At 41.4% G+C, this 13,235-nt stretch overlaps 1 protein-coding gene across 1 annotated transcript in view; it reads right to left on the bottom strand.

Annotated features, from left to right (window-relative positions):
- Nucleotides 1–10,419, bottom strand: part of LOC141990988 (microsomal triglyceride transfer protein-like) — a 32,003-nt gene extending 21,584 nt beyond the window's left edge. Inside the window, exons 1-5 of the mRNA XM_074958939.1 lie at nucleotides 9,805–10,419; nucleotides 5,935–6,116; nucleotides 3,624–3,767; nucleotides 2,221–2,328; nucleotides 1,603–1,719 (exon numbers count right to left, since the gene is read on the bottom strand). Coding sequence (XP_074815040.1) covers nucleotides 1,603–1,719; nucleotides 2,221–2,328; nucleotides 3,624–3,767; nucleotides 5,935–6,116; nucleotides 9,805–9,871 — 618 coding nt within the window. The 5' untranslated portion in view covers nucleotides 9,872–10,419. The remainder of the gene's footprint in view (nucleotides 1–1,602; nucleotides 1,720–2,220; nucleotides 2,329–3,623; nucleotides 3,768–5,934; nucleotides 6,117–9,804) is intronic.
- Nucleotides 10,420–13,235: the final 2,816 nt, after the last annotated feature.

Raw genomic sequence — 13,235 nt, 5'->3', positions numbered from 1 at the left:
CTTATAAACAATGTGTAAATAGATTCCTAATACAGAGTGTGACCAAATCATATTAAAGGGGCAATGTGTGTGGATAAAGAGAAGCCTCATTCTGCAGCAGTGTCAATCCAACATATTTCACCCCCACCCCCAAATCTACTGTGAAAAAGGAAAGCACAGAAAGGGAAAGCCTACTGGGTTAGTGTGCTTATTCACAAGGCCATTCAACAAATAAAAAAGAGAGAAAAAGCAGAAATTATCAAAAGTGAACCCAAGCCAAAAATGCTTGGCTCCCTTGCTGTGCTGCAGAGTGACCTTGCACGAGATTCTTTTTTTTTTTCAAAGAATGACGCACTTGCCAGACTTCACCATCACCTCTCTGCTGCCCTCAACTTCACTCAGAGACCTCTGATAACTTCAGGAGACATTATCTGAACACCTGGGCCATTATCTGGAGGATTCTTTATGAATGGAGAAGTCGCGGGGGAAGAATAGAGCTGCAGGAAACTACCAGGTTTGCTTTGTGAATGTTTGTACATGAGATACAATGACCCAGTTTACATAGTGAATTATAAGAGTAATAACACCCAGCTCTTATACAGTGCTTTACATCTGTAGATTTCAAAACACTTTAGAAAGGTGGGTCTGTATCGTTAGCTTTGTTTTACAGATGGGAAAACTGAGGTTCAGAGAGGTGAAGTGACTTTTCTAAGGTCCTACTGCAGGCCTGTGGAAGAGTCAGGAATGGAATTCAGGTCTCCTGAGTTCTAGCCAAGCACTCAGTTCACTTGACCATGTTGCCTCTCAGCCCAGTGAAGGCGCTATAGTCCTGATCCTGATCAGGACTTCCAGTAACTCAATGGGAATTATTAGACTGAGCCCTAAAGTTCTACCATTGCCTTCCACCTCATCCTCACACACACATCCACCCTGGACAAACCTGTATCCTCATGAATTTGGTCCTGGCAGAAATTCCATTATTTTCATTGGGAAAATGTGCCATGTTTACATTTAAATGGCTTTTTTTTAATATAAATATTCCTATTAGGTTACCTATAGTGCCAGTCCTTGCCAGTGCATGTTTGTCACTACAGTTTTTTCTCCAGTGCTTTCAGTGAAATCTAAGATATAGGTCAAATCACTCTTAGCATAGGCAGATGTAAGGCCACTAGCTTCAGTAGAATTGTACCTAATTTTACCAGGTCTGAATGCCTGAAACCATCCATTGGGGCTGCTGCCACTTCCCTTGTCACACTCTTCCACAATCCAATTGATTTCACTATTAGTAAATATTTCTGGATATTCAGTCTCCTTTGCTCCTTTTGAGCATAGGGCTCAGAATGATCATTTAATCTGATTCTGCCTTAATTCTTCAGTAGCCACCAAACTTTGGCAGAAGAGACCCCAAGGAGGCTTCAAAAGTGAACTTTTCTTTCTTTTCAAAGCTTTCTTTAAGCCCCAGCATGAAATGATCATAATACACCTGAGACTGTTCACTCTGGGACCTCCCTGAAGTTATTGACCCTATGGTAAGATCTGGAGAAGACTGCAATACATTTAAAAGGGGTGTGACTGGGGCAGGAACATTCTAACCCACCACCATCAATGTAGGAATGGACTTGCTTTGTTAACGGAGGTGAATCCAAACTTTGGCCTTGTACAGCTGTGCAGATCTTTTGTCTTTACAACGGAATCCTTGGAAACAACATATGTGACTTGACAGCTCCCAGAAACATCCTCCTGAAGCCAAGCAAATATAAGAAATCACGTCATGAAATTATAATGTGTGAGTAGAACTTATGGCAGAACAAAATACAGTTCACTATACACAAAAATGACGCAATCCAATTAGAACAAATTATGTGGAAAATCTGCACAGAACCAGATACAGGGCCATATTTTGAAAAGGAGACTCAAAAGCCTCCTCTTCTGTATATATGCCTATTCTAGCTCACATAGTTACTGCAACAAGGTGAGTGCATAAAAAAAACCAGGCAACTGCACACCCAAATGGGTGTTTGACATTTAATTCATTATAGCAAGTAAACACAAAAAAGGCATGAATGTAATCACAGAAATTATGAAAAACATTATTGTAACTGGCACTAATTGGCAATTGCAGAAGAGAGGAATGGGTTTGGAGAGGGAAACACCCTCTCACTCCAGGGATGGTTTTACTGATGCACTAAAATCAGGTTCTTCCATATTTTTCTTTAAAACAAAACTATATTCTGCTCCTACCTCAGTTGCTGTCCCAGAATGTGGCTGGAATTGGAGGAGACTGATGAGGCCCTGTTTCAGATTCAAGGTCTGGGGCCTTCCTCCTCCATCTCCGTAGATGCCTTCTACCTATGAGGAGAAATTTGATTTATGGGAGAGAATCTCTGAGACTGCTGAGAAAGGGACAAGAATTCAGCATGAAGGCATGGAGATAGCATGATGAGCATGATAATGAGAGAATTCCCCTCTCCCCAGGCTCTCAGAAGGGTTTTCTGGACTGATATGGAAGTTCAAGGTGGAGAAAAATTTCAGATTAAGGGGCAGTAGGGAGAACCTCAGGCTTGGGACTCCATGGGGGATGAGAGAAATATTCATTGTGCTGTCACTGCACTAGAACTAGGTGACGACTACACTGTTTTGAAAGACTTCAAAAGAAAACTGATATCCCTGATTAGCACGGGCTTAATTTCACAACACATTTATGGCCACAAAGTCTTTTTAAAAAGTGAGTCCTCTCCACTTTGCGCAAACCTTAAAGCAGTGGCAGTTCCACTTGTGGGTACCTGGAATACTGCTCTACTGAGTCGAAATAACATTCTTTTATCTTCATCTGACTCCTATGAGGCATCCACAGCTGTTAACTGAACAGTAAATGTAGGACCAGTGCAGGGGCAGCTCCTGTAGACCACCCAATTGTGTAACGTACAACAGAGCAGGGGGCTCTGTAGCAATAGCAGGACTTCAGAAAGAGTGTCTGTCTGTCCCTGAACAACCTACAAGTTACAGCATAGGCCAGACGGTCTGAGTAGGGTGGGGTGTAGGAGAGCTTTCAAGAGTTCTCTTAAGTAATGAGCTTCTGTGCAGCAATGACCAACACTCTCCCATCTAAAATTTTGACCTAGAGCCACCATTGCTAACCCAGACTGCTCAAGCCTATTATATTTCAACAGAACTATCACACCTGGAGCCCACTGGCTGACTCTGTGGTCATCTTGTGCACTGCTGTGTGGAAGATCTACTTCCAATTTCTTTCCTTTGCTCTATTCTATTCTAGATAAGTGCTCGTAACACCCTCCTCACCATAATATCGGAGTGCCTTCCATTAGTGCATGAAGTGAAGTGACTAACTGTCTGGGCTGGTCGGTGTTCAGACACTGAAAGGCTGGGATAGGGCACCTTTTCCCAAAAAGGGAATGCCTTCTGCTACTCAACAGTCACTCCCACTAGCCAGTTAAACGGCAGCACTGATAGCATCTGAGGAGAGTTTCATCTTGGGGTCCATAGCCAGAAGAGTGGTGCTTACCACATAGAAATTTGAGGGTGGCAAGAATGTAAAGCAGGGAAAATGAGGGACTCTTCAGGTTTCGAATAGGGATTCTTTAGGGGCTCTTTGTGTGTCTGTGGGTGAGGTACTATTAACACACCTTCCCATTATTCCAGTGGAGGAAAACTGGCAGCTGAAGCTCTGCGGTGTCCTCTTTGCCCAGCACAACCTCAGTGGATGGGTCTCCGGTAACATTCTGACTCTTCTCGTGTTTTGAATCATGGTGGACTTTTAGGTCTTGGATCTAAAACCACAAAACACAGATGGAAGCTATGAGGGTATAGGTCACAGAGCGTGTATGTGTCCCACTTCCCAGCACTTCTGGCCATTTGACTTGAGGGGAGCCACAGATTTCATTTTTAACTAGGGCTGTCTATTAATCACAGTTAACTCACGTGATTAACTCAAAAAAATTAATCGCAATTAAAAAAATTAATCGTGATTAATCCCAGTTTTAATCGCACTGCAAAACAATAGAATACCAATTGAAATGTATTAAATATTGTTGGATGTTCATCTATATTTTCAAATATATTGATTTCAATTACAACACAGAATACAAAGCGTACAGTGTAAAAGTGGTAAACAAAAGAAATAGTATTTTTCAATTCACCTCATACAAGTACTGTAGTGCAATCTCTTTATCGTGAAAGTGCAATTTACAGTAGATTTTTTTTGTTACATAACTGCACTCACAAACAAAACAATGTAAAACTTTAGAGCCTAGAAGTCCACTCAGTCCTACTTCTTGTTCAGCCAATCAGTAAGACAAACAAGTTTGTTTACATTTACAGAAGATAATGCCGCCTGCGTTTTATTTACAATGTCACCTGAAAGTGAGAACAGGCATTCGGATGGCACTTTTGTAGCCGGCATTGCAAGGTATTTACATGCCAGATATGCTAAACATTCATATGCCCCTTCATGCTTCAACCACCATTCCAGAGGATATGCTTCCACACTGATGATGCTCGTTAAAAAAATCATGCATTAATGAAATTTGTGAATGAACTCCTTAGGGGAGAATTGCATGTTTCCTGCTCTGTGTTACCTACATTCTGCCATATATTTCATGTTATGTCAGTTTCAGATGATGACCCACACATGTTGTTCATTTCAAGAACACTTTCACTGCAGATTTGACAAAATGCAAAGAAGGTGAGATTTCTATGTGAGATGTGAGATTTCTAAAGATAGCTTCAGAACTGGACCCCAAGGCTTAAGAATCTGAAGTGCCTTCCAAAATCTGAGAGGGACGAGGTGTGGAGCATGCTTTCAGATGTCTTAAAAGAGCAACACTCTGATGCGGAAACTACAGAATCTGAACCACCAAAACAAAACAAAACACCCCAATTTTCTTCTGGTGGCATCTGACTCAGATGATGAAAATGAACATGTGTTGGTGCACACTGCTTTTGATCGTTGTCGAGCAGAACCCGTCATCAGCATGGACGCATGTCCTCTGAAATGGTGGTTGAAGCATGAAGGGACATATGAATATTTAGCGCATCTGACATGTAAATATCTTGTGACACCAGCTACAACAATGCCATGTGAATGACTGTTCTCACTTTCAGGTGACATTCTAAACAAGAAGCAGGCAGCATTATCTCTCGTAAATGTAAACAAACTTGTTTGTCTGAGAGATTGGCTGAACAAGAAGTAGGACTGAGTGGACTGGTAGGCTCTAAAGTTTTACATTGTTTCGTTTTTGAGTGCAGTTATTTGTGTACATAATTCTACATTTGTAAGTTCAACTTTCATGACAGAGATTGCACTCCAGTACTTGTATTAGGTGAATTGAAAAATACTATTGCTTTTGGTTTTTTTACAGTGCAAATATTTGTATTCAACAATAAATATAAAGTGAGCACTGTACACTTTGTATTCTGTGTTGTAATTGAAATCAATATATTTGAAAATGTAGAAAACATCAAAAAATATTTAAATTGTATTCTATTATTGTTTAACAGCACGATTAATTGCAATTAATTTTTTAATTGCTTGACAGCCCTATTTTTAACATATCTCATAGACTCTTCACAGACACCACTTATGTCTGAAACAGAAGATGATTGGGATTGAATGTCTCCTATGCCCACCAACTGAAATTAGCATTGCTATGTGTTTATTCAGTGAAGAAACTCTCAGGCAAGCATTTTGGCACTCAACTGGCTTATTAATGTTTGGATAAAGACGAGCCACTGGCCATTTTTCCACAGTCAGCATGCCTGAGTAAAAACTTAATCTACTTACATGGAAGGAATCTGTTGCCGATGGAGCCCAAGATGATCCAGCAGTAGTAGCTCTACCACTTGAGCTAAAAGGAAATCCTCATAGCCTGTTGGTACTAGAAGTACTAACAGGTTTTCTCAGGCTTGCAGGAACTAGGGGACAAAACCATCACATACCTGGATCTGGAGAAGCTGCTCCCCTGCAAGATTTCTCCAGAGCAGGTGCACCTGAACCAAAGCTTCAGCCCACATCCGACTTCCTTGCAAGGACAACCTTGAGACATAATCTAGCTGCACCTCCAGTGAGTAACGATATTGATATAGGATTCCAGGCTGGAAAGATGGTGTCTCCAAGTTCCCTATGAAAGGAGACCAGAACTGAAGCCACCCATACACTTTCACATTCCTCGGTACCCGTGATGATCTTGCATTCAAATTTATCTCAGCATATAGGTTAAGTGGCAATGAAAAGAATCCCATTGACCTCAATGGGCTTTGGACCAGAACCTGCCTGAGATAAATACATATGTTTTCTTATTCTCCCTGGTCCTGCTGCTGAGGCCTGGGTTGGTAGAAAGAACCTCCACTTATCCTGCCTTTAGTAACTCCTATTCCTGGGCCCTTCAAAAAGGGGGTACAAGTAGGAGTAAAGATTAGAAGGGACCTTGTCCACACCCTTAGATTTGACTAAGCTGCCTGAGAGCTTGTGTCTCTGCTCTGCTTTTCCTCACTAAGTGCCAATAACAGACTCACCCCTCACAGATGTACATGTTTCGAAGACTGTTATTTGTACAAAGAGTCTCTAGGTGGAACCCTGCAAAAACTACCAGTGATTTATGATATTATGAGAGGTTTAGCCTGGTAATGAGTCTTGCACCATGAATTCAAATTTAAAAAGAGAAAAATCTGGCTAAATACTAAGAAATGCTTCCCGACCTTGAGATCTGTAGCCTGTGGCATAATCACCCAAGTGGTGGAATTGCCATCCAGGGAGACATTTAGAACTAGACTTCACAAAGCATTAGAAACACTGTACAGAACAGGGCTGGCCAGCACTGGCCGGGGGATGGGCCAAGTGACTTAAAAGGCCTTTTCTATTTCTAATGTCCATGATAATATTGGCAATGTACATTTCCAGATGAAGCCAGTGGAGTGACAATAGGGATGAATCTACTCTCATGCCCGACAGTCATTTGCACTTCTCTCTGTCCAACTCCACTGACTCTGAAAGCTTGAAAGATATATATATATATATATATCACCTTAAAAAGTTGCACTGAGTCATTTGCACTAAAGCCTAACCCAGTGCCTGGAAGGGGAAAGAACACTTTTATCTTACAACAACAAAACTATCTGCTTTATCTGCCTGTGTCTTCCATTTTACAGTATATCAAAAACAGAGCAGGAAAATAAACTGAATCACTTTTAAAACTGAGAGTGGATTAGCAGTATTTATTGTATTTAACCCAGAAAATTGAATTTCAAGGCCTGGATCATCAATTAGTGTAAATTAGCACAAACTTCAATGAAGCTACCCCAATTTACAGCTGCTGATGTTCTAGCCTCAAATGTGTATTTGGATGCTGCTGTACGAATGTGAAAAGGGTGACTTTCAGATGAGATCAACCCAGCTTCTACTGATTCAGCTGGGAAGAGCGGCAGGGGGACTCCACTGGGCTCTAATGGATGCTGGGAGGGGATGTACAACGCTGATCAAAAGCTCCTTGATACAGTTCCATCATCAGATTGAAGGGTGAATTGGGATTGATTTCACAAACTCTGATGGAGTTCGCTCCCTTCTCTGCCAGTGATGACTTATCCCTTGGGCTCATGAAAATACTTCTGAATTGTATTGCTTTGCTTTTTGAAATAGACAATATTGCACCAATACTAACTGGGAGATACAATGAGTCTTTGTTAGAAAACACTTAATTCCCCATACCCCCTCTTCAACCTATACAAGTAGGACATTGTGCTACCCTACCAATATACTTACTATATTTTTCAGGAATGGATAAACATTTCCAGGAAATGCACATAAGTCTGTTTGCCCAGTGGTACTGCTTCTTTCCGTGGTTGTGGGAAAGTGTTTTTGTTTAAATGAGAAAATAAGTGAATGGATTCCCTGAGCCCTCCCTCCCCATCTTATCTCTCATATCTCTGGGGTTTATCAAGGACTAAGGATGAAAATTTAGTAAGATACCTTTGTTAACAAAACATCGCTGAATGGAAGAGTTCATTGTTCTATGTAATTACCCAGCACAGGCCCACAGCAAGTTTAGCAGCCAAATGTGGGCCTACTAAAATTAATTATGTGCACTGTCGTGTCTCACCACCAGTTTGAATATACAGCCTGGAGGAAATCCTAAACTGGTCTAAGTAGTTATAACTCTCCTGAAGTCAATGGAGTTATAACAATGGAGCTATGACAAATTATATCAGATGAGGATCTTCCTCCACTATCTGCTGTGGTCTCTGAGACCGTGGGTAAAGTTACTAAGTAGCCCTATCATTCACCTTTGAGTAGTGCTGTATGTAAACTCCATCCACTCACAATTTACAAGGAACCTTCATGCTATTTCTTAATCCCTTACAAACTGTTGAATTACAGATTGCTGGTATCATAATACAATAACATTTGCTATTGTCAACCAGTGGAAACCTGTAAAAATTTTCTTAATTTGTGCAGTTCTTTTCTATTTTATTCTGTGTAGGTTCTTGTAACACGCCCATCACTGTGATATTTGAGTGCCAGGAGATCTTTTCCTAGGGTTGATAGTGATTGATTCATTGGCCCATTAAGGATTAGTTTGCACAATTCTGCTGAAAGGTAAATAAAAATGGGAACCCTGCTGTGGGACTTCAAGACTTCATATGGGACCTTGGAGATTAGCTCTCAACAGAAGACTTCAGTCCCTTTTTCAATTCCTACTCCTGTCCACTGCTGCGGGTGCCAGAGGTTTCTTTCCAGGGAATGAATTCTAGTCCTATAGCACAGTTCCATGGATATGTTCATGCTCAGCAAAGTTTGAAGGATCCTTACAGAGATGACCATTCATTCCATCCTACCTTGGACAACCTAGAATATTTGATGGTGAAGGAATAGATGACATACTCCCCCTTTCATACACTCTTGCCTGTTTTAAAGTAGCAGTGATGAGAAGTGTATCTAAGTCATAACCCCCTAACCCTAACTTAATCATTGACCTAACCACAGTATGTTAGCATAAAGATGCTGGAGAGGCCTTGCCTCAGAATGTCTTTGTTTTTCTAACTCAGCCTTAATATTCTTTAATTTTTCATTTGATGTAGTATGCCTAGAATTATTTGAGATCAATCTTCTTGTGTATTTTATACTTTGTATATCCTTAACGATTGACTCTGATTTTTGTGTTGGCTTTTGCCAGGAGGAATAATCCGTTCAATCCATTATCTAAAGATAAAGTTGTGCTTGAAATTCTCAAAGGGACCTACTGTTCTTCCAATTCATTGTGAACATAGTAGGTTACTGAAGTGTTTTGGAATTCTGTCATCTGATCCTTTACAATGACCAGCAAAATAGGTTTTAAAACTCTCCCCAAAGAATGCCAAAGTCTCCATGAAAGGAAAACTCCATAGTAGATTCAGGCATACATAGATGTAAATCTAGCTGCATTCCTTAAACCATTCTCTGTGTATCAGAGGTAACTGGTGCTGGCTCTTTTACAGTATTTCCTGTATTCCCAGGCACCCAGAGAGAAGCTTCTAATCGCAAAGCCTGAAACTAAGTTACAGCCACCTGTCCCTGAATTCTGGAGATGCACAAGCTGTTGTTAGTTGCCATGCTAATAAATTTTCATAAAGAGATTAGAAATCTGAGCATTTTCAGAGCTTTCCTTCAACTCCCCTTTTTTGACTATGGGACTCTAATTTTGAGATCTAGAATTCCAATAAGCACCAGGCATGATGCAGAGTTTTGTGTAAGGTGATGAGCATCCTGTTTCTCGGGTCCACAGGATACTTTCCCATTTCATGTCATTTCAAAAGCTGAAGTGAAAAGTCGCTTACCTTTTGCTGAGCTGGTAAAGAAAAAGAAAATCAGCCAAATGTGTCCTGAAGCTGCTTGTGAATTCATGGTAGGGATTGTGTGTGAGCAAAACAGAGTGCTAGGGAAAGAGGAGAAGGCTAGAGAAAGGACAGGGCAGGAAGGGAGGGCAGGAGGAAAATACAACAAACCCCCTCCAGAGTGGCCAGAATTGACAGGATTCACAATGTCAGGTGACAAGGCCTGACCTTCTCCCTATCCCTGAATCACACATTGAAGGAGAAGCAAATCATTAATCCTTTGCTCCAACTCCCAGTAGCAGCCGCTGCAGCAAAAGAAATAAAAGGTTTGGAAATCATTTGGATTTGCCAAAGCTTGCAACAAGGAAATCAACAAAAACTGCAAAATGGATTTCTGGGTGGAGAAAAGGCAACAGTTTGGAGTCTCCCTTGCTGAATCTGCCTGGGGGTTCAGAAGAGTAGCTCTGTCCCCTGAAACATACCTGCTCTCCACGCCTAGCCACTTCCCCCTCTCTACCAGAAAGAAAAGGGAAAGAAAGGAAGGGAAATTGACAAGAAAGTGGCCAAAAAAGCAGCAGCAGAATCATCCCTCTTCCTTTCCTTTCCTTTTCAGGGGCTGAGGAGTTCCAGCCTCTCGGATCAGGTTACTTAAAGGGCCAGGCTGGAGAGGAATAAGAAAGCTGGGCTCTGTGAATGAAGCTTGTTGAATAGAACACACACACACACACACACTGGAATGCATGCTTTCAATTAATCTCAGGCCTCTAACACAGCACTTTACCAAGTGTCCGTGAAAGATGATCAGAATTGTAATCTGTTTCAGAAGGAAATAATTTGGAAAAGTAGGGCATTAGGGTTAGGAGAACAGTACTATTTACACAGCCACATGTCAGCACATAGACAAGCCATGCCGTCATCCAGGTTCCTCTATAAATCTGAGAAGTGTTTGTTGTTTGTCTTTAGGAGCAGACACATTATGCTAGGTGCTCTCCAAACACAAAAGGAGGAATGGCCTTCGCCAGGAAGAGCTTATAATAGACAAATCTCATAATCAAAAGGCCGGGGAACTGTAATCTACAACATATGACAAGTGGGAAGGTAACTGGCCATGCTAGAATACAAATGCTATGATGTAAACTGAGCCTAAATCAGTAGAAATTGGGTGTCTAAATCCCTTAGATCTCCTATGAAAATTCCAGCCCTAATGTTTTAATAAAACAATGAAATATTTGCAAAAAGAAAAGGAGTACTTGTGGCACCTTAGAGACTAACAAATTTATTTTGTAGCTCACGAAAGCTTATGCTCAAATAAATTTGTTAGTCTCTAAGGTGCCACAAGTACTCCTTTTCTTTTTGCGAATACAGACTAACATGGCTACTACTCTGAAATGAAAGATTTGTGTATGATGTATAATCTCCAAGCACCCAATTCAGAGGGGCCTTAATCAGTTTGCATCTCTGAGTCACAACTGAAATGGGTTTTAGGAAGGGATTTGTATGCAGAGAGAGTAATGACCGCTGGAGAGGAAAGATAACTAAAGACTGAATCTTGCAGTGCATGAAGGATCTGGCTAGAGATCAAAGGATGCTCACTTACCAGACCCATTTCTCCTGCTGACCCACTTGCCCTCTCAGGAGCTTGTCTGACTATACCAAGTACTGTGTGCCTCGCATTTCACGGGGTCTTACATTTCAGTCAGATGTGTTAGCAGGGGAAGGAAGTGTAGTGCAGCCAGGGAAAGGAGGGAAAAACAAGAGCTCTAACAGGATTTTTGTGAAGAAAGGTTTGACCTAGTTTATTTATAAACTCTTAACATAGGTTATGGGGTGATGAACTGGTCGTGCCTAGTTCCTCACAGATTGCCCATATACAAAATAGGACTTGAGTCCTTCTGAATCCTACCCCATGACATTATTCCTAGCTCTGCCACGGACTCACTGAGCTAGTTATTTAGGGCTTGTCTATATTGGGACTTTAGCCATTGGTGCAGCTGCACTAGTGCAAATCCATAGTGCACGCACAGTTTACATTGGTGCAATGCCATTTGCAGCTTACCCTGCTTTTGAAACTGGTAGCTAAAAGCTCAGTGTAGACTGAGTTTCCCTTCCTGTAAAATGGCATAAAACTCACCCACGTCACAAGGGTGTTTTGAAGTTTTGCAGAGCACTTTGAGCTCTTCAGTGAAAGGTGACATATATGTAAAAAGTAACAAATCTGGCAATTATTACAAAGGCGGTGTTAGCCCATTAGGGGCCCTAAGCAGGAATATTTTGCCCCCCAACACATACTAAAAAGTGACTAAGGGGGCCCCCTTGAGCCGCTCAGGGTGCTGAGCAATTGCTTAGTCTGCTTATGCCTAGCTCTGCTGGCAAACCACTTTTAAATAACGTAAGAGATCTTTAAAATTCCAATTCCGATCTTTCACAGTAAGGTGTAATGGTGCTTAGCTTGCTTCATGGAATGGATGGTCATGCAATGATCTCATCTCCCATCCCATCACCTCCCATTCCTCTCAGAACCATTGTCCTTTTCTGCACCATGTTTGGAGTCACTTAGTGCACTCAGAAGCTGTTTTAGTACACAGCCAGCTGTGGGATGCCTGTTCATTCATTCATTTCCATGTAACCTGTGTTTGAGGCAAGGAAACATATTACAGACCAGCACATCACTTTGGTGCATACACGCACACAATGTGGCTGGAGACTGGACTGACTGGTTTGTGGGGCAGAGGATTCTAATGGTTTGGTCTATGGGCTTTGGATGGCAGAAGTTCAATATCTCAGACCTCTATAGTACTGGGCACTAGATTGACTTGGTATTGTATAAGTGTTACGTGCAGTACGATTGTATTCCTTTGTAGATTTGCTCCTGTCTCCCGAAAAGCCAACTAATGTGATTCTGATTCAGAACACTACTTTTATTAAGAAATAGAGTTGCACTGAAGAGACGCATGGACAACAATAAAGCACCTCAACTTGTTAATGAGCAGCTTGTTATTGAATTCTCTGCATGTGCATAGAATACCAGACCCAGCTTACTTTCTTGTTGTGGCCACTGGACAGAAGCTCTGTGGCAAGAATCTCCAATATCCATGAAATGCTTGCAGTAATTTGAAATTTTGGTGAGGAGCTTCTGTAGCTCTACAATTCATTTGCAAACTTAACACCATTAATTTGCGCTTGAACAGGGACTGGGAGTGGCTGGCTCACTACACAAGCAATTTCCTTTCTGTTGGTATTGATACCTCCACATCAATTATTGTGAGTGGACAACATCCACCCTGATTGAATTGGCCTTGTCATCACTGGTTCTCCACTTGTAAGGTAACTCCCTTCTCTTCATGTGCCAGTATATGTATCTGTAATTTTCACTCCATGCATCTGAAGAAGTAGTTTTTTACCCACAAAAGCTTATGCCCAAATAAATCTGTTAC

The sequence above is a fragment of the Natator depressus genome, chromosome 7 (assembly GCF_965152275.1).
Source record: "Natator depressus isolate rNatDep1 chromosome 7, rNatDep2.hap1, whole genome shotgun sequence".
Lineage (NCBI taxonomy): Eukaryota > Metazoa > Chordata > Testudines > Cheloniidae > Natator > Natator depressus.
The sequence above is the reverse complement of the archived record's forward strand: the minus strand, read 5'-3'. Positions and strand labels throughout refer to the sequence as shown.